The sequence below is a fragment of the Diospyros lotus genome, chromosome 7 (assembly GCF_014633365.1).
Source record: "Diospyros lotus cultivar Yz01 chromosome 7, ASM1463336v1, whole genome shotgun sequence".
Taxonomy (NCBI): Eukaryota; Viridiplantae; Streptophyta; class Magnoliopsida; order Ericales; family Ebenaceae; genus Diospyros; species Diospyros lotus.
The window spans coordinates 16,168,720-16,191,314 of NC_068344.1; the positions used below are offsets into that span (position 1 = coordinate 16,168,720).

Consider the following 22,595-nt stretch of genomic DNA (forward strand, 5'->3'; position numbering starts at 1 on the left):
AGAATTAGACTAAGAGAGGGAGATAACAACAAGAATAGAAGGGGAAATGCAAACAGAACAGAGAGAATAAGAGGGAAACGAGAGAGATCAGAAGAGTCGAGGGAGAATCAAAAATTCAATTATCATTCAACTATATCATTCTCTAGTTGATCTAACTTATTTATAGGCTACTCTACTGAAAGGTACAATCACTGAAACAGCAAAATACAACAACTAGCTAATTCATATAATACATAATTGCGATTACATCCTTGGGGTCATGACAACTTGGACCTATTAAAGCAAAGGGATGGAAACGTTCTCTAGCCATCTAGTAAGCTAGAAGGATTATTTCCTTAGTGAAACCCTCAAATTACAATTTGTGCATAAATGATGTAGGCTTCGTTATAAGCCAAACCTCTATAAATCAATTTACATCCATCTTTCCTTTTCTCTTTTGTCAAGCCCTTGAATTAGAGTTGGCCAATTATAGTAATTACACAGAATGCAAAAACGAGAGAGAGATAGAAAGTTAGAAAGAGAGAGAGAAAAAAGGCATGTCATTTATTCATTCCATGGCCCTCCACCCTACCGAAAGTCTCTATTATAAAGCCTCTAGCTACATCATCATCTATTATCAATCACCTAACTAACCTAACAGCCATGCTAGCTATTGTACAAATTAGTTATTCCCTCTTCCCACCTAACCTCTTAATCCCTTTCAATTAGCCCCCTAACAACTTACACTAACATGAATTTTCCCGAATTACAATCATACCCCTAGGGTCGTGACAATCCCCTCCCTTCAAACAATCCTTGTCCCCAAGAATTGACAGGGACGACTATGGTTCAACCAATCCCTGCCTTCAATACCTGTTGCCTCCTCTCTTTCTTTCTGTTTTTCCTTTCCCCTTTGAGTAGTGTCAGCAACTAGGGTTTCCCTAGGTAACAGGAAACAGCACCAAAAGTATTGTTTCTGTATTGGGAAAGATGGCAACTGGTATGAATAAGTGATTCAATCATTAATTGGTGATTGATTATATATGTCTCCTAGATTGATTGGTTGTATATATTGTTTCCTAAAAGTAAAATTGTATCTTCCAGATTAGTTTATGTTTCCTATCTTGGTTGTATTCTAAATTGTATAGATCCTAGGATTCTTTCCTAAAGTCAGTTGTTTCCTAATTTTGTAAAGAAGCTTGTATAAAGCAAGCTTTTCTTGTGAATAATAAAGTGAGACAGTAAGGTTATTTTTTCCAGTATTCGAAAATTTGGCCTAGGCACTAAGCGGCAGCCCTATGCACCATGCCCGACTAATCGGGCCGCGGCGCTGCCTAGGCGGACCAGGCGACGCCTAACCACCTAGGCGGCCGCCTGGGTCACGCACGACCTAGGCCACCTAGGTCGTGCGCGTCTTGGGCCGACCTTATTGGCCGACCTTATTTCCCCCTCCCTTTCTCTATTTCCCCTTTCCCTTTCTCTCTGGTTGTGTTCATCGCAGCTCCTCTCCCTCTCTCTCGCCTTCGATCTCCTCTTGGTCGTTCGTCGCCGTCATCGATCTCTTCTCTTGGTCCTGCTCTCTCGTTGCCGCCGACCTCACTTGTTGGTCGTTCTCTCTCCTCGCTGATCGCGTCCTGCTGCGGTAAGTATCCAACTACCCATCTTCCTCCGCCAACGCAAGCTTGCGTTGCTACTTGTTGCAGCAGCAAGCAGCAACGCAAAGCTGCTCGTTGCTCGCTTGAGTATTGCCTGAAGCAGCAACGCAAAGCTGCTCGTTGCTCGCTTGCGTATTGCCTGCTTGCTATTTGCTGCTACAACAAGCAGCAACACAAGCTTGTTGTGCTGCTTGCTGCAGCAAGCAAGCAGCAAGTTGCCGCTGCTTGCTGCTTGTTGAAGCTTGCTGCTTCGTTGCTGCAGCAGCTGTTGATTTCTTTAGATGACTTTTAATTAAATTTCAATGTCAATTATTCAATACTCAAGGAAAAAAAAGAAAACAGGAAGTGAAATGAATGATTCGGATAGGACTGGAAGTACGAGAGCATCGTCCAAGGCCTCCTCAATTCTTAAAAGGAAGTCAAATGATGTCGGATGAAAGTATGGAATGTTAATTGATCCGAAGAATATAGATAAAATTGAATGTAAGTTGTGTGATAAAATTATGTCTGGAGGTGTTTACAGAGTAAAAGAACACATTGGCCACATTTCGGGAAATGTTTCTGCATGTCCAAAATTAATGCGGTCACCAATCAAGACTCGGCCCAAAGCCAACCCGACCATGCCGGAACAATATTTTAATACTTCTTAAGTTTTTAAAATTCTACTTAATTTAGGATTTTATTTCAGGTTTCTACTTGATTTAGGATTTACTTCATGTTTGATTAGGATTTATTTCTATTAGAATTCTAGTTGAATTTTGTTTTCCAAATATTAGATAGATTTGGATTAGCCAAATACTATAAATATGCCTAGGCTCTAGAGTTTGTAATCAAGTTTTAATCAATCAAATTTCAGCAACCTATTTGGGTTTTCTTAGCAAAACAGTCTTGTTTTTGCGTCTTCTTGAAAGCCAAGCTTCGGCCATTGAAGTTTGCTCTTTCAAGGGTTTATTTTGGTGTGTTTTCTTCACACTCGCGCTACACGTTGCGTCAGGTGGTATCAGAGCAGTTAATCAACCAATCAGATGGCCAATCTTGAAGGTAACGGTGGCAACCAGCCTTGTGACGGTGATCAGGGGTTGTCCGCAGTTTGGAGAGCAATTGAAGAACAGCGGAAAGTAACTCGTACTATCCAACAGCGATTGGAGCAACATAGCAACCAATTGGGCACCTTACTACGAGTTGATGATGACAGAGACCTGAATAATGGGGTGAATCAAGCCGGAGCGGGAAGACCACCCATTAATCATGTCCTTGTTAATCCTAGAAATTCACTGATTGAAGATAGCGATGAAGATGATGATTTTGGTCGAGCAAGCTAACCCTGGTGGTAGAGGGGTTAGGAGGAATGCGCATCAGCACAACCACTGGGACAACGATGAGTATAAACTAAAAGTTAATATTCCTACCTTTAGTGGAGATCTTGATATTGAGGGGTTCCTGGATTGGATCACTGAGGTTGACCGTTTTTTCGAATACATGGAGATCCCAGATGAACGACAAGTAAAGTTAGTGGCTTACAGGTTGAAAGGCGGTGCATCTGTTTGGTGGGAGCGATTAAGAGAAACGAGATTGAGGGAAGGCCAACAGCCAGTTCAGACATGGAGATGAATTAAGCAGCTGTTAAGAGGTAGGTTTTTGCCCCCTGACTATGAACAATATATGTTTGAAGCTTATCAAAGATGTGCACAGGGAATGAAGAGTGTGAATGAATATATCTCTAAGTTTCTGCGATTGGCGGAGAGAAACCAATTGTCAGAAAGTGATAATCAACAAGCAGCTCGTTACTTGAATGGATTGAAGCCTGTTATTTGTGATAAAATTGGGGTTCAGATGGTTCTGAGTGTGCAAGAACCAAGGAACTTAGCTTTAAAGGCTGAGTTAATGTTGAGTGAGAGATCTCGTAATGATAACTATCGTCGGTATAGTGGGAATGAAAATAAACAACCAGCTTTTGATAAAGGCAAGTCGGTTCAAGGAGCGCAACCCTCCAATCCACCCCATACAGTCAACCCTAATAAGGCTACAACGGGGGGAAACATTCGAGGTACTACTTCTAATCTTCCAAAATCCCCTAATCCTTATGCAAAGCCTATTCTTTTAAAATGTTTCAAGTGCAATGAGGTTGGGCATCGATCTAGTGATTGTCCAAGGAGGAAAACAGTTAACATTGTAGAAAATGAACAGGAAGATGTTGCTGAAGAGGAAGTATATTGCAGGCCTGATGGGGAGGATGACGAAGAAGATTATGGACATGGGCAATATACCTGTGTAGTGAGGAAGTTAATGTTATCTCAAAAGAATGAAGATACTACTCAACCGCATAAGATTTTTCACACGAGATGTACGGTGAAAGGAAAAATCTTTGAGTTGATTATTGATAGTGGAAGTCAGGAGAACATCATAGGAAGAGACGTGGTGGCAAAGATGCAGTTAACTCCTGAAAAACATCCAAGCCCTTACATGATTGGATGGATCAAAGAAGTTGGTGGCACAAATGTGGATGAACGTTGCAGGGTGCCTTTCTCTATTGGTAAGTACTCCGACGAAGTCTATTGTGATATTGTTGATATGGATGCTTGCCATATTTTATTTGGGAGGTCTTGGCAATTTGATGTGGATGCTAAGCACTCGGGTAGGAAGAACATATATCAGCTTGAGAAAGAAGGTGTGCGTTATACTTTGTTACCCATAGTGGAAAAGAATCAAACCAAAGCTTCTAAAGTGGAGGGGCGAAATTTTCTTACTATTACACATAAACACACTGAGTTTGTGAGGGAGTGTAAGAATACTCGAGAAGTTCACTTATTGGTTATCAAGGGAGAGAGTGTGAGTGAGCCACTGAAGGTGAATCAAATTCCAGTGGAGGTGCAGGGATTGTTGGAGGAATTTCATGATGTGGTTCCTAAGGAGTTACCTAATGAGCTACCTCCTATGAGAGACATTCAACACCACATTGACTTGGTTCCTGGTGCTAGCTTGCCTAACCTACCACACTACAGGATGAGTCCTAGGGAGAATGAGATTTTGCGTGGACAGGTAGAGGAATTGTTGAGAAAATGGTACATTCAGACTAGCATGAGTCCATGTGTAGTGCCAGCATTATTGACACCAAAGAAAGATGGGAGTTGGAGGATGTGTGTTGACAGTAGAGCCATCAACAAAATTACTATTGGGTACAAATTTCCAATTCCTAGGCTCGACGACATGCTTGATCAACTTGATGGGGCTGTGATTTTTACCAAAATTGATCTTAGAAGTGGTTATCATCAAATCAGAATTCGATCTAGAGATGAGTGGAAGATAGCTTTCAAGAAGAGAGATGGGTTGTTTGAGTGGTTAGTCATGCCCTTTGGACTAACCAATGCACCAAGCACTTTCATGAGACTAATGAACCAAGTATTATGCCCTTTCATTGGTAAATTCGTTGTGGTGTATTTTGATGATATTTTGATATACAGTAAGTCTATTAATGAGCATGAGGGGCATATTCGGGAGGTGTTGAGTGTGTTGAGGGAAAACAAACTTTATGCTAATTTGAAGAAGTGTACTTTTATGAGTAAGAGCTTGTTGTTCTTGGACCTTGTTATAAGCAAAGAAGGCGTAAAGGTAGATGAGGAAAAAGTGCGAGCTATTAGAGAGTGGCCAACCCCTAAAAATGTTAGTGATGTGCGAAGTTTCCATGGGTTAGCAACTTTCTATAGGCGGTTTATCAAACACTTTAGTAGTATTGTGGCTCCAATTACTGAGTGTTTAAAGAAAGGAAAGTTCCAATGGGGTGAAGAATAAGAGCAAAGTTTCACCTTGATAAAAGAGAAATTATGTACCGCTCATGTCTTAGCTTTGCCAAGCTTTGACAAATTGTTTGAGGTTGAGTGTGTTGCGAGTGGAGTGGGTATAGGTGCTGTGTTGTCCCAAGAGAAGATACCAATTGCATTTTTCAATGAGAAGTTGTGTGAAGCCAAAAGAAAGTGGTCTACTTATGATAAGGAGTTTTATGCAGTAGTGAGGGCTCTTAAGACATGGGAACATTACTTGATTGCCAAAGAATTTGTTCTTTACACGGATCACCAAGCTCTTAAGTGCTTGAGTAGCCAAAGGCAATTGAGGAGTGATATGCATGCTAGATGGTCTGCTTTTATTGATAAATTTCCATATAAAATTGTACATAAGTCGGGACAGCATAATCGAGTGGCGGACGCTTTGAGTAGGCGTGTGGATTTGATCAAGACCCTTAGTGTTGAGATTGTTGGATTTGAGTGCTTGAAAGAATTATATGCGACAGACGATTTCAAACATGTGTGGGAACAATGCATGTCTCAACAACCATCAGGAGATTTCTATGTGCATGATGGGTTTCTCATGAAGGGAAATCAGTTGTGCATCCTTTGCACATCTCTTCGTGAGAAAATTATTCGGGATTTGCATGGTGGTGGCTTAGCAGGGCATCTTGGCAAAGACAAGACTATTGAAGCTGTTATGGGAAGGTATTATTGGCCAAGAGCAAGGAGAGATGTTTCTATTATTGTGGCAAGGTGTTATATATGTCAAACAGCTAAGGGGCACTCTTCTAATGCTGGTCTCTACATGCCATTGCCTGTTCCCAATGTTATTTGGGAAGATTTGTCTATAAACTTCGTGTTGGGTCTACCGTGAACCCAATGAGGTATGGATTCTGTTTTTGTAGTGGTTGACAGGTTTTCCAAGATGGCACACTTTCTCCCATGCAAGAAGACGGCAGATGCAGTAGCTACAGCCAAACTGTTTTTCAAGAAGATTGTTAGACTACATGGAGTCCCTAAAACTATTACTTCGAATCGTGATACAAGGTTTTTGAGTCACTTCTGGATTACCTTGTGGAGAATGTTTAATTCATCTTTGAATTTCAGTAGCACAGCACATCCCCAGACTGATGGACAGACAGAGGTGGTGAATCGTACCTTAGGAAATCTGATTCGCAGTGTTTGCAAAGACAAGCCAAAACAATGGGACCTAGTCATAGCTCAAGCGGAATTTGCCTACAACAACGCCGTGCATAACTCAACAAGAAGATCACCATTCTCTATCGTATACATGAAAGTTCCTAATCCTGCATTGGATTTGGTAAAATTGCCAAAGGTACCAGGTTTCAGTGCTGCAGCTAGTGACTTAGCTGAACACGTTCAAGCAGTTCAAGAAGATGTCAAGCAAAAGTTGCACGAGGCGAATAAGAAGTACAAGGCAGCAGCTGACAAGCATAGGAAGCACAAAGTATTTGCGGTTGGAGATGAAGTCATGATATTCTTAAAGAAGGAACGGATTCCTACAGGACAACAGAACAAGGTCAAGCCAAAGAAGTATGGTCCTTACAAGATTACAAAGAAGATCAATGATAATGCTTATGTTGTGGATTTGCCAAATCATATGGGTATTTCCAAAACATTCAATGTTGCTGATCTTTCTTTGTATTTGCCAGACGTTGAGTTATCATACCCACATCATAATTCGAGGACGAATTCTTCTCAAGTGGAGGTGAATGATGCAGTCACCAATCAAGACCCGGCCCAAAGCTAACCTGATCATGTCGGAACAATATTTTAATACTTCTTAAGTTTTTAAAATTCTACTTGATTTAGGATTTTATTTCATGTTTCTACTTGATTTAAGATTCTACTTCATGTTTGATTAGAATTTATTTCTATTAGGATTCTAGTTGGATTTTGTTTTCCAAATATTAGATGAATTTGGATTAGCCAAATACTATAAATATGCATAGGATCTAAAATTTGTAATCAAGTTTTAATCAATCAAATTTCAGCTACCTATTTGGGTTTTCTTAGCAAAATAGTCTTGTTTTTGCGTCTTTTTGAAAGCCAAGCTTCGGCCATTGAAGTTTGCTCTTTCAAGGGTTTATTTTGGTGTGTTTTATTCACACTCGCGCTACACGCTGCGTCAAAAATCTTCTCCGACTGATCAAGCCAAATATAAGAATGCTATTGCCAAGGCAAAGAATAAGAGGAAAAATAAGGAGGAAGATTTGATGAGATCAACTGTTAATATCTCTGAAAGAGTGGAAGGGGATGATGAAGATGAATTCCAAGAGTTAGGTAGCAGAAAAATGTCCCGTACTCTTGGCCCTATGGATAAGTTTGCTAGCTCCATCAGCCCTGAAACTTGTTTGAGTGCGAGAATGACCCAAAGGCAACAAACTATTAGTGAAGCACTATTTAAAGAGAGAACACAGTCTGTTCGTGAATATTGTGCTAGATTGGTGTATGAAGCTGGTATACCTTTCAATGCTATGGACAATGATAGCTTCAAATTGTTTGTTGAGGCAGTTGGTCAATTTGGGCCGAGCTTCAAACCTCCCAGTCAATACCAATTGAAGGAACCGCTATTAAAGGGGGAAGTTGACAGAATAAAAGAGTTATTGAATAAGCATGAAGAAGAGTGGGCACGAACTGGGTGCTCCATTATGACAGATGCTTGGACAGATAGAAAAATGAGGAGCATCATGAACATATGTGTTAATTCTAATGCAGGTACTGCTTTCCTTTCTTCTAGAGAGTCTTCAGATGAAGCACATACAAGTAAACTTATCTTTGAGTATGTGGATAAGTGCATTGAGCAAGTTGGGCCACAAAACGTCATCCAAATAATAACCAACAATGTTGCCAATAATATGGGAGCGGCAAAATTATTGAAGGTGAAGAGGCCAAATATCTTTTGGACCTTATGTGCTACTCACACCATCAATTTGATGCTTGAAAGTATTGGAAAACTGCCGAAATATAAGAAAGTCATTGATCAGGCCAAGAGTTTCACAATCTTCATTTATGCACACCATAAAACCTTGTCCTTAATGAGGTCATTTACGAAGAAGAGGGACATAGTGAGACCAGGAGTCACTAGACTCGCTTCTGCTTTCTTGACTTTATAGAGTTTGATGAAGAAAAAGGCCCAACTGAGGGCAATGTTTACCAGCTCTGAATGGGAGGAGTGCAAATGGTCGAAGATTGTTAAAGGGAAAGCAACCTATGCTACTGTGATGAGCATTGCTTTTTGGAATAGTGTGACTATATGCCTTAAAGTTTTTGCACCTTTGGTGAAGGTGCTTCGAATTGTTGATGCGGATAGAAAGCCTTCTATGGGCTTTTTATGTGGAGAGATTAAGCAAGCAAAGGAAGATATTAAGGAGGCCTTAAATAATCTTGAAAAGAACTATAAGCCTATTATGGAGATTATTGAAGCAAGGGTAAAAGATAGGCTAGATAGTCCACTACATTTTGCAGCTTACTTTTTGAATCCCTACTACTTTTTCAAAGATATGGATATACAACTTGATAATGAAGTGATGGATGGGCTTTTTAACTGTGTGGAGATGTTTTATCATTATGATGGTGAATTGCAAGGCCATGTTATAAATGTTGAGTTGCCAAAGTATACTCATAAAGATGGAGCTTTAGGAAAATCGTGGGCAACTCAAGGGTGTGCGAAAAATGATGACAATTATAATCCAGGTATAAAATTCCTTTAATCCTTTCTATTGTGTATTAGTGTATAAATTAAATTTGTTTACTTTATACTTGTTTGACCTATGTAGTTACATGGTGGATGACTTATGGAAATCAAACTCCAAACTTGCAACGAATGGCGAGAAAGATTCTCTTGTTAACCACTAGTTTATCCGGTTGTGAAAGAAATTGGAGCACTTTTGAAGGGGTTAGTGTATATATGAATTATATTTATTTACTATCAATTAGTTATCCTTATTTAGTTATCATTTATATTGATATTGCTTTTATTTTATTTATGTAGATACATACAAAGAAAAGAAATAGACTAGACGTGAATCGATTGAACAATCTAGTCTATGTTCAATTTAATGCGAAATTGATGAACAAGCACAAAAGGGAGAAGGAAAGAAATGTTGATGTGCTACTTGCTAGTGATGCTAGTAATGCACAAGGATGGATCGTTGATGGAGAAGATGATGAAGAAGTTGAGCCTAATACGGGGCTCACTTGGGAAGTGGTTGGTGAAGCATCGGGAGCAAACGAGATACTTCAAGTTCGAAGAAGTTCTAGGATGAGAGAGCTTCATGAAAATGATTTTCAATCAGAAGAAGAAGATGAGCAAGAAATCAATGAATTTGATTTTGAGTCCAATGAAGATCATGTATTGGAAGAATATGGAGAGGAAGAAGACAAATTAGATAGTTAGACTTAAATTCTTCGGATATGGTTTATGTTGTATTATTGCTACTTCTACCTTCTTGAACTTATAACTAATATAATAGTTTATTTTCTGAGTCTTAATTCCATTATTTCACTTGTCTTTTCAACTTTGATTTACCTGAAAATAATATCAAATTACATCAAAAGGTTTTTAGAAAAAAAAAATATATCATTTTTCCTAGTCGCCGCCTAGGCGCCCTAGGCACTAGGCCCCAGCCTGGCGCCCGACTAGCGCCTAGCGCGTTTTTGAACACTGATTTTTTCCAAAACTTAACAAGTAGTAGAAGTGTAGCAGTGTTCACTGCCTCTAACTGTTCCGCCGTTGTCTCTGCTTTCCCTTCAAACACTTCAATCTGTATAAAATGTAGCTGTGATCCCTCCCCAATGATCACCCTGCACTCACATGTTTCCTCATGGGAACCTTCCTTTTCCCCATCAAAACCCACCAGATTCATCAGCTGCCTCTTACATTGATGGTTGGGGCTATATTTGTCTCCACACCTAAAGCACAACCCTAGTTGTCTACTCTGCTCTATTAGATTACCCTTGGTGCCATTATTATAGGAAGGTGCTTTGGTTGCCTCTTGATTAGGCCCCGTAAGCAAAAGCCTAGAGTTACCACCCTCATACTGCCCGACCAATAAACTTAGCTCATAGGGAACATTATGCTTCTTAAAAATGGCTTCTAATGTTAGCTTTTGTACTCTAGTTTTTCTACTGGTTGCCTCACTGATGTGGGCATCATCATCTTTACCATGGACCGTAATTCTTCCCTCAATGCGCTAATGAAGCTAGTCACCAAATATTCTTCCCTCAATCCGTAACTCTTTCTGTTTCTTTTTATTTTCTTTTTTTTTTATGGTTGTTTCTTTTTATTTTCAACTAATTCATATTTCAGTATTAAATTGAAAATATACAAGTGTTCAGTTCCTCTTTTTCTGTTTCAACTAGTTCCTTTTTTGTTTCAACTCTGTTTCTTTTTTATTTTTTCTGTTTCTTCAGAATAGATATGTGTGTTTATTTTTAGTTTTAAATTGAAAATAATAGTTTCCCCTTGCACCTCGGGCTCAGCCCCCAAGCATTCTTTGCACCTCAGTGAATGTTGCACCTTCAACAACTATGATTTTAATCGGAATGGAATTTATCATGTTTTCACCAAATTTACTCTAGTGCAGAGAAGATCCTACAACTACAGTTTGTAAGAGTCACTTCCACCTTGTCCTCCCTCATCAAAACAGACAAGGAAATGTATTGATTTGACGTTCTCCTTAAACCTGCCTCAACTCATTACATTTCCTAAGCCCCCCACCATAGAAAGAGTTAAAATATATATCACAAGTGTCTTGATGCCCAATCCTACAAGAGCAACTGATTGGGACTTTGGGCTGTAACACCAGTTTAGATAAGATATATGGCATCTTAAGGTGAGGCCACAACTCAATATCCAAGGATTTTCCTCACAAGGTTGCTGTGAAATTAAAGAAACCTCCAAGAATGGCTCCAAGGAGAAGATGAATAGTTTATACACCAGGAAGGCATTTTACAAACATTGCAGCAGAGACAGTTACCACCTCTTTCAGTAGAGATTGCTTGGATTGGACTATCATCAACTTCAAGCCAATATCTTAAACAAAAAGAGAAATTCCAGTAAGTTGTTGATGTCATTAACAATTCTAATTCCATAAATCACTACACCAAAGCCATCTTAACCAATTTACCAATGAAACCTTAACACTCAAAATTGGCTGTCCTATCCTTTTCTGATGATTTTTACTTGAGGTGTTCTATAGGAATACTGGATGTTGATTGATGTTATAAATTGTAATGATGACTTGAGTTTTTCTAGAGTTATTTCTATAGACTTAACTAATAAATATAGTCCTCACCATTTCCATATTCAAAGCATCTATATGGCAATAAACTGGAAAGCATGGTTTGTGACGGACAAAGCATAATTGTCACTCTCCCCCTCCTCTTCTTAACAGAACCATAAATAATAAGTTTTATAATTTCAAACTTGGATCAATCTTATTAAGCGTTCCAGATAATTCAACTCATTCTTATCACGAAATTAAAGCAAACAAGTCAAGAGAAATAACTTTTCAGAAAACGATAACAGAAGAACAGACGGAGACAGATAGCAAACCTTTTGGTGACATAGGTGCAGCCCTTGTAAAGCTTCTGCTTGGCATCGGATAATATATGGGCGTGACAAAACCTGGTGAGAGCCATGGCCTTCATCTTGCACCCATGTACCTCACACGTATTCCCACTGCCGGTCCCCAACCCCGATCCCGACCCCAATTTGCTATTCTGATTGTCCTCTGGTGCCAGTGTTGCTGTTCCAGGAACAGAGTTGTTGCCCATGTCCCTATGGTGGTGGTCATCGTCTTCTTCCTGAACGAAGGGGCTTTTACCGTAGTCCCAATAGTACTCTCTATACTTGAGCTTAAGCTCCTCCATCAAAGCCCAGTAGTACTCTTTGTAGATCTCCACCAGTTGCTTAAGCCGGCGAGTTCGCCGCTTCAGGACCTCTTCCCGACTCAGGAACTGGGAACCCGACAAAACCGAGTCCTCCTCCGATCCGTCAATCGCCATTACTATAGCCGTGGCCATATCAGCATCAGCGGCGGCCGCAACAGAAGAAGACGCATTCATGTGGTTGTTTTTGTGGTGCTCGGCCATATGTGATCAAAGAGGATTAGGGTTTTTGTGGTCTGACGAGCTGCTGTGGAGGCTAAGGCTAGCGCTAGGGTTAGGTTTTGCGAGATTGGTGAGTCGGGAACGAAGAGAGAAACGGTTACTGGGAAAGGTCACCTCCGTGTTCGAATTACACTTGGAGGCGAAGAGCGAGAACCAGGATCCCATAGCACAATCAAACCAAACGTGACCAATTTGTTTTATTTTTCTTTCTTTTTTTCTTTTTTCTTTTTTCTTTTTTCTTTTTTTTTGTAAAATACAATCACCTCCCCATAACTAAAGCCACGTGACATTCTATGTATTTGGTGGATGACTGACATTACTATTTCTTTATTTTCATGCAATTAGAAGACAAGACAAAGAATGAATAGGAGGCCCTAAAATGGTCATTTATTATTTTTTTATTAACAAATGAGATAATCTTAATTTCAATTCCAGCAATACTTAGTCGAATAAAAGCTATAAGTCCCTAAACAAAAAAATTACAAATTAAAACTCGCAAGGCACAGGTTAAATAGTTAGACTATGATAAATTAGAATTCACACCAGTAAGTCGTGAGTTCAATTCTTTATTCTACGTAATAAATTAAAATCTTCACTTATAATTTATCTCTTTTATCAAAATTGAATGCACCAACGACAGGAGACGGGAGATCGCACGAAAGTAATAATCACAAAAATTATAAATTAAAGGTACACTCCAATTTATTGAACACAAAAGTTTAGTCAAATGAAATCTTTACTCCCTAATTTGCCTAATCAAAAGAAAAAATACAATCACCACCAAAAACATAGTCTTTTGTGGAGGTTCTTTCGATGCGATTTGAAGAATCATTATTAATAAATTATTTTACGACAATTTAAATAATCATCGCGAAATGAAATATTATATTACTTGTAGTTTAAAAATGGTTGCTAATAAACTGTTTGGTGACAATTTTTCTACAATGGTTATTTTGACTATTATGAATTCACATATTCTGCCATGATATTGAAATCATAGCTAATTAATTAGAGAATAATATAAAATAAAATAAAAATTACCCTTCCTCCTCCTGCCATTCCAGCTCCCCTCCTCCTCCCTCCTCTCTAGGATGCTTGACATGCCATTCTATCTCTTCTGTCGGCTGCCTCTCCTCTATCATCACTGTTTAGAGGTCATTGCAAGCACCGCCACTGCCTCTCTCCCATTGCAAGCAGAGCCATTGTTGCGACCACTAACTCCACTGCTGCATCACCACCACTACAACAAGAAATCAAGGTTTCTCTAAAATTAATAATTATATTTACAATGAATTTGAAATATTCTTGAAATTTAAAAAAATTACTATTATTTGTTTATAAAAATAAAAAATTAAACCCTATGATTTTTTAAAATTATTAATTATATTCATTAAGAATTTAAAATATTATTAAAATTAACTAAAACTACTATTATTTGCTTATAATAATAAAAATAATTAATTCCAAAACAATATATATAATAATAAAAATAATAACTAGATTTTAATTCATTAATTAAAAGAAATGAATGCACTAAGTGAGTGAGCGAACGAGGGGCATTCTCCTCAAAGAGGATTTTTCCATTAGACTAGCAACCTTTATTTTGTGCATCCTTTGGATATTTATAGGTGCTTGAATTTGAATTTCAAGACACCTACAATCTCCAATAGCTCTTTTGAAAAAGCTTTCAAATCTAATCGGCTTTTTTAATATATTAATATATATGTATATGAAGAACATTCTTTTTCTTGTCTATACCAATGACTAATATATAATTTGAAACTCAAATATAGATAATTTTAATGAAAGAATGTTTAGATAGTATTTAATAAAAATTTGTTTGTTTGAAAATGCAGAATAGTCTCACTTAATATAGTCTTAGTGGCTATATTTTTCAAATTTTTGAAACTGCTAGTCGAGTAAAATCAAAGATTACTCAAGCGGCTTTAACATTTAGTTATAATAATTTCTACCATGTTCTTATGTGGTGTTTAGCCAATTACAATAATTTGTATTTAGGTTGTTAAACAATTGTCTTAGGATGCTTATTTGGGCTTTGAATTGTATTCCTAATTTTGGGAAATTAACATTTACCGATTCTTGGTCTCATGTTGTGATAAATTGAATCAATCTGATTTCTCAATATGGATATAATGTACTATTTAAAATTAAATTTTTTATTACATTTAATTTATTTGTTCAATCTCTACAGATGGCATGGATTATTGTACGAAAAAAACAAAAACCTCTACTCCGACAAGTGGTCTTCATGCTACCAATACAATGGTCTATTTTCAAAAAGTTTGGATTCATCTTCAAGATTGCCTCTAAGTGATATTACAAACGGTATTAGTTTCGTTACTTTATCTTTTTTCTTTTTTTCTTTTTTGCACATCTATTCATTTATTTATAGTTTTAATTGGAGGTTATTTAATAAAAATTAATTATATTGCCAAACCAGTGGGGCCGAGTTGATTAACTACCAATGTGACTTCCAAAAGGATCGGAGTGAAAAGTACTTTTGTCGACAAATGTTTAAGCACTCCAACTAGCTTGACAACCACTATTGGACTATTGTCTAATCACTCAACCCTAATTGGTTCGACATAAGCAATTTAAAATCATCTCAGTGCTATAACTGATAGTAGCCATAACAATAAACTAGGGGATACAAATGTCTGCATAGGTTACAGTTAGCATTTGTTTTTTATGATAAAATTATCCATATTATTATTTAATTTAATCTATTCAATTGTATAATTTTTTTTTTAAAATGAATGTTTCCATGATTGTATAATTATAATTTTTTCCTTCGTTGTTTCTAAATGACGCAACCAAAGATGATTGTGAGCTTGATGGTATATGATTACTAGACTCATTTTACATATTAATATTGTTGATTACATGTTGCCACTTGAAAATATTTTTTAATTGTTTTAAATGTTTTTTTTTTTTTTGTGAGATAAGATACAGAGTGCGCTACGGGTGATCAAAGTACAGGTATGTTGAACTTTTTAATTTATTTAATTGCATTGTGATTTGAACTAGGAATTTCATGTTTAAATCGATATGTTTTATCATTAACTCTATTATTATGTATCAAGATGTGAGTTTTTAACAAGGATTTATATTCGTATCCACATTCCCTCACAATAAATATATTAATAGTTATTCCCAAATATGTTAGTCTTAGGAATATAGTGTTCATGATCTAATTTTAATGTTCAACAAAGTGATTGTCGTTGGAATTCGATGTAGAATATTGGGATATTGGAGAACCAACACATAAATGTGAGTTCTGTGGTGCCATTTTTTAGTACAAAGAGAAGGTAAGATGCTATTACAACACTGCAAATCCAAAGTTTTCCCTATGTTGTATGCATAGAAAGATTAAATTGCCTGCGATGCAACGTCCTCCTAATGTGCTTACCAGTTTGCTATTCGAGGACAAGAGTAGAAGTAAAAATTTTGTCGAAAATATAAGATCATATAACTATAATTATCTATTAGATTAATTGCATTTATTGTAATTATCTTTAGTATAATTGTCATTATGTGGTCCTATTTATCTGAGAAATATCTTTTAAACCATTAGGCAATTATCTCCTATAGTATTTATCCACTAGATAAAGAGTGATAATTGTCTTTTAAATTGAATCAAACTAATTTGATGGGATTAGTTTGAATGAAGATAGACATTAAATAGTCTATAAATAGAGGGTTCCTCTATTGGAAAAATAACACAGTCATACAGACAATGGCAAGTAGTTTGGGTCCCCAATCAAGTCCAAATCTAAGGGCATACACCATCGTTGTGCATTTGGCTGATTAATTGGAAGCATCTAACTCAATTGCAATCAGGTTTTTCATACAAATAATGGCTGAAGGTAAGAGCGTTTATTTTAATTTTTCTTACAGTTGGTATCAGAGCCAAGTTGTATCTCTGCCTTATTTCCTGAAAATATTGTTGTATAATGATTTTTGATTGGGGAAATATATTGTTACTTTCTGCAATATTTTTTGGCATGTTATTGCTTGTATTTCAACAGTAAAAGAACATCGCCAGTACCTGCGTATGTCACGACCATTCATGGGTCACAGATGATTTTAGATCATCGCTGATGGACGCCATGGGTCTTCGTTTCTATTTCGCCAGACGCCATGGACGCCCCTCTCACTACAGTTATGCGATTATTTGTCCATCTCCAAACAGCCATGGTGGACGACCAAAGCTTTTCATCGTGGCCGACTCATCCTGGGTTAACCGTGAGGCATGGCTCATTGTCTTCAATTTGCCATGGCCGACGATGACTCACCGTGGGAGCAGCCATGGCCGATGGGTCTCTGTTTGGCTGTGTGCGTTCTGCCATAACCGGATGCGTGGATGACGTGGGTCATCATTTTGGATGGGTAATTGCAAGCTACCGCCATGGGTATGGGCTAATGGAGGCGATGACAAAAAGAGCAAACGGCAGCGGTCATGGCGGCATCGCTGTGATGCGCGTCGCTGGCTTGCGCGACGTTCATCGTCGCTAATGGCGGTCGACGGCGGCTGCGTTAGCAGCGATGGCGGTCGGTGGCGGCTTCGTTGGTAGCGAAGACGATCAACAATGGCAGGGATGGCGATGGCATTTCCAGAGGCAGCAGCAGTAAGGGTCTGAAAACCCTTGCTGTTTGTTGGGGAAGAAGAAGGCGGGTCGGCCCATGTAACATCCCGAAAATTTGAGAAATAAATAATGATTAATAATTTTGGCATTTGATGTCATTTTGGAGTATTAGAGAAATTAAGAGAAAATATTTACTTATGTTATTTTGAGAAAATAAGTAAATAAGATAATTATTAATTCTTGCATTTATGGAAATTATTAATTTATTTGGGAATTTGGAGATATAAGAAAAAATAAATTAATTTAATGGATTTTTGAAAGTTTTCGGGTGTAAGTGCAATAAAGGAAATTGGAGTCTGGGGTGTGTGTGCCAATAATGAAAGTTCTGGGTGCTGAAATGTGATTTGCCGAAGTGGCCGCAAATTACCTTAAATATAAGTGAAGGCATTATATGGTTAAAGGAGTCGGCTAGCGCGGGCGTTCGCGAGTGCTCGTGTGCTGGGTGAGGTCGCGGGTTCGAGCCCTCGGGTGTGCGCGCACGCTGGAGAATTTTGGCTGATTTTTTAGCCAAAATCCTTGCCCAAAACGGCGTCGTTTTGGGCAAGGCGGTGGCAGCCATGTGCGGCTGCTGGGCGCGCCACGTGGCGCGCTGTGGGTCGCCCAATTTGCCAGCAGCATTTTTGCTGCGATTTTAAGGCCGATTTCGGCCAAATTCGAAGCAGAATTAGAGGAAAAAAAAGAGGAAGAAGAAGAAGCAGCACGCAGGGCTATTTTTGTGGGAGAAATCTCAGATTAAAAGAAGTTTAATCGCAGTTTAATTATTCCGGTAAGTAAATAAATGTGTATAAATCATTTTGTACGGTTGGAATTTAATTTTGGGCCCAATTTTGTTAATTTTGGGAGTTTAATCTAATTTACAGTGTGTATTAATCTGGTGATGTTTAAGCGTGGAAACGCTATAATCAGCTGAACGAGGCAAGTTCTCCTCTACCCTTGCGATCTATTTCCATTTGGTGAACCCCTTGTCTTCCCTTAATTCGGTTTGGTTTTACGTATTAATTATACGAATTAGGGATGTTTTGGACATGATTTAATTTAAAAGAAATATGAGATTTATTGGGATTTTAATTACGAGGTGCCTATGTAGAATTTAGATGGCTAAATTAATTATATTATACGGTTAGATTTAATTAATGTGAGCCACGAGTTTTATTAATAGTTATTAAACGTTTTACTTCGCAGCGGGAGTGCAAGAAAGGGAAGAAACGGCCGTGTAAAGGCAAGCTCTTAACCCTCTCTTCTTGATCTTTAATTCCCGTGAAACACCCCGTGATTTTCTGTACTTTATTCTCTCCCTTACTCTAATTCGGCTCCTAACCTTATTTGTTATTCTTATTCATTTGTTTTAATTTAAATTAAATCTGAGACTTCTAGAGTTTTATTTGTTGTGAGCTTATGGGGGTTTGTACCGCCCCCACTCCCTTTGGGAATGATGCCGAACCAGCCTGGGAATTAGGTTCCTAGACGGGCGGATTTATTTATGATTTTATCAGGATTATTTACAGTTTTTCTCTAATTTAAAAGAAATATGAGATTTATTGGGATTTTAATTACGAGGTGCCTATGTAGAATTTAGATGGCTAAATTAATTATATTATACGGTTAGATTTAATTAATGTGAGCCACGAGTTTTATTAATAGTTATTAAACGTTTTACTTCGCAGCGGGAGTGCAAGAAAGGGAAGAAACGGCCGTGTAAAGGCAAGCTCTTAACCCTCTCTTCTTGATCTTTAATTCCCGTGAAACACCCCGTGATTTTCTGTACTTTATTCTCTCCCTTACTCTAATTCGGCTCCTAACCTTATTTGTTATTCTTATTCATTTGTTTTAATTTAAATTAAATCCGAGACTTCTAGAGTTTTATTTGTTGTGAGCTTATGGGGGTTTATACCGCCCCCACTCCCTTTGGGAATGATGCCGAACCAGCCTGGGAATTAGGTTCCTAGACGGGCGGATTTATTTATAATTTTATCAGGATTATTTACAGTTTGTCTCAAATTTATTTATGGTTCGGTTAGAGCTATCGAGCAGTAGGGCAGGGGTCGGTTGTTGGTGACGTTGGGGTAGTCTATTGTACGGCCCTGATGTGGACCGTCGGGTGGACACTCCTTGTCACTGACTGTAGATCGGTACCGAGCACTGCTGACTAGCTCTGCCGGTATGTGATTTACTGCATGATTAGATACCTTGTATTACTATTCATGATTTGATATGCACATGGGTACGGGATGCATGTTGGGATATTCATTTATTGAGTATGCTTGGACACGGACATTCTAGCTTGGTTAGATTGCATCCAGCGCGGCATATGCATGGCGTGTGGTTTACAATGTGGGTGGAGCATGGCCTGATGCCTGGATGTATGGGCGCCTTGTATCACGTTGATGCTCACTACGCCATTGCATTTTTATGTGCATTGCATGGCTACTGGTAGTATTTAGTTCTCGGACGGGAGTATCGTTCCAAGGGAGCCTATGGCTCGGTTGTTGGGAGTACCGACGGATACAGGTGACGGGAGTACCGGCCTGGGACAGCGCGCGCAGGTTTGTGGAGACATTTGTTGCCTTTCAGGGCAGCGGCAGGTTGGTATGGGACTTGGGTGCCAAGTGTCTTATGTGGGCCCCAAGGACCGGTATGTGTTTTTATTTTATTATGCTATTGAGCTGTTGTGATGTAGCGTCTCATGGCTTGTGTGTACCTGGGGGTTTATTATGGGGTGAGATTTCTGATTTTGTGTAGCCTTCAGCCTTTTCTTCCTTATGCTTGCTGAGTCTCTCGACTCACCTTGCTTTCCATCATTCCAGGTAGTTGCGGCGTGGGCCATAGCAAAGGAGTCAGCTTTAACGACAGAGTCGGTATGATGTACAGGCAGTCCCGTCAATCCTTGTCAACTCTGATGTTCGAGTAGGATTTACTCTTTTATTTTGTACTGTGCTAGGTCTTTTCTCGAGTCTCGTGTGTGTCGGCACAGGAGTTTGTATTCTTTTATTTATGTTGTGACCGCTGTGTTAGCGGGGTTACCCGTAGTGCATGCATGTCTTGAGCTTTGCTTCCGCTGTTCTTATCTTTGTGTATGCATGCTGGGGTTGTCTTTGTCTCGTGTTTCATTATTTTTCTCCTCTCGTAGGCGTTCCCGTTCGGGTAGTCCGGGTGGTCGGGGATATCCGGGCGGGGGTGCTTACAGCCCATTATGTTGCCGGGTCGACCCACGGAGTCAGATCTGAGTCGCGCATTAGGCTCATGATTCACACGCCATGGGCGCGCATATGGCTCACGCACCCATGCCACTGCTGTGCATTAGCACAGCCACGCGCCTTGGAATTTAATTTTTTTTTTACAGCTTATAATAATTTAATTTTTATGCAATTGTTTACGTTAATTTCGTCTTTAATTGTTAAATTGCATGTTTAATTAAATTATTTATATTTGGTCGTGATAATGTTTATGCATATGCAATTAATTATATCCTCATGTTAATGTTAATGTTAATTTTTAATACATGATTAAGTGAATTGATATTGTTTATGCATAACTATTGGTGTTATATATGCATAAATTAATTTCTTGCTTATGCATGATTTATTGTGATTAAATTATTTAAATGTCATGTGATTAATATAATTTTGATTAATTAGAGACTAGCCACAACATCTTTAATTAATTAAAATTATATATTGAGTTGCAAAGATCACATAAGGTTAAATGACATTAATTGTGATTAATCATATTGAATACAATAAATTTTATCCCACAGGAATTTTTGTTGTATTTGAGTGATTAATTAGGATGTGATAATAAATTATTTTTCTTGATTTACCCACAGGAATTAAGAAAGAGACTATAATTTGTTAGTCACATTATAAAGTTTATATTATGAATCAATTTAAATGTAGTAGCTTAGCCCACAGGCAATTGTTATATGTTAGTGATTCATAATTGTTACATGCTTTACATTGGTAAAACATGACATTAAGTTATAGTAGCCTCACATTCAATTACATGAGTATGATTATATGTTTATTTTTTGCAGTTACTTTACCTGTGAATTTATCTGATATGAAGTGTGACGCTCCTGATTTGAATGGTGATAACTATAAGGAGTGGAAGGACATGATTCTTTTGCAATTAGGGTGCATGGACTTCGACTATGCAATCTAAAAATCTAAACCACCTGTAGTCAATCCTACTAACACTAAGGCTCAAACTGTTGAGCATGAGAAATGAGAGTGATCTAATCGCCTCAGTATGATGTTCATTCGAACTAAGATTCCTACTAGTATTCGTGGTTCAATTCCAGAATGCAAGATAGTTAATGAATTGTTGAAGGCGATTGATGAACAGTTTGAGTCTTCAGATAAAGCACTTGCCAGCACCCTAATGACGAAGTTATCATCAATGAGGCTCACCGGTATTAAAGGTGTGCGTGAGCACATCATGAAGATGAGGGACATTGCAGCTCAACTGAAATCCCTGGAGGTTAAAATGTCTGATTCTTTTCTTGTGCATTTCATTCTAAATTCTCTCCCACAGCAGTATGGTCCCTTTAAAATTTCTTATAACACACATAAAAATAAATGATTTATTAATGAATTATTGACCATGTGTGTTCAAGAAGAAGGGAGGCTAATTATGGAAATGGGAGAGAGTGCATATATGGCCACTCAAGGAAAGAATAAGTCTACTCAAGCAAGGTGTAAAGGAAAAGGTAAAATACCCATCCAGCCTAATGTAAAGAAGGAATCCAAGTGCTTCTTTTGCAAAAAGAAAGGACACCTGAAGAATGATTGCCTCAAATTTAAGGCATGGCTTGAGAAGAAAGGTAATCTAACCTCACTTGTATGTTATGAATCTAATATGATTGATGTTTATCATAACACATGGTGGATTGATTCTGGTTTTATAATCCATGTTGCAAATACCTTGCAGGGCTTTCTAAACCAGAGGAAACCAGTGGGAAGTGAACAAAGCATCTATTCAGGCAACAAGATGCGTTCACATGTGGAGACAATTGGGACATGCAGACTGATTTTACATTCTGGTTTTGTTTTAGATTTAGAAAAGACTTTTTATATTCCTAGTTTCTTTAGGAATTTAATTTCAGTTTCCAGACTCGTACCCTTTGGATATTCCTTTAATTTTATGAAAAACTCATTTGATTTGTTTTATAAATCTGAGCTTGTTGGGAATGGTACATTGTCTGATGGTCTTTTCAAAATTAATTTACAAAATAATGTCACTTATAATGTAATGCATTCCCAAATCAATGCATGTATTAAAAGATGTGTAATGAATGAGGATTCCTCTATGTTGTGGCACAGGAAATTGGGACATATCTCCATTGAGAGACTTAGAAGATTAGTAAATGATGGACTACT

General features: G+C 38.1%; 1 protein-coding gene and 1 long non-coding RNA gene across 4 annotated transcripts in view; one reads left to right on the top strand and one right to left on the bottom strand.

Moving 5' to 3' along the window:
• LOC127806182 (uncharacterized) overlaps positions 1-12,712 on the bottom strand; it is a 32,121-nt gene extending 19,409 nt beyond the window's left edge. For all 3 annotated transcript variants that reach the window (XM_052343299.1, XM_052343300.1, XM_052343301.1), the window contains exon 1: positions 11,997-12,712. In XM_052343299.1, the coding sequence (XP_052199259.1) occupies positions 11,997-12,535 (539 nt within the window). In that variant the 5' untranslated portion in view covers positions 12,536-12,712. The remainder of the gene's footprint in view (positions 1-11,996) is intronic.
• Positions 12,713-20,022: 7,310 nt separating this feature from the next.
• LOC127806756 (uncharacterized) lies at positions 20,023-22,377 on the top strand. Its single transcript, XR_008024497.1, has 3 exons — positions 20,023-20,124; positions 21,251-22,039; positions 22,147-22,377. It is a non-coding gene; the product is annotated as an uncharacterized LOC127806756 (long non-coding RNA).
• The last annotated feature ends 218 nt before the right edge of the window (positions 22,378-22,595 follow it).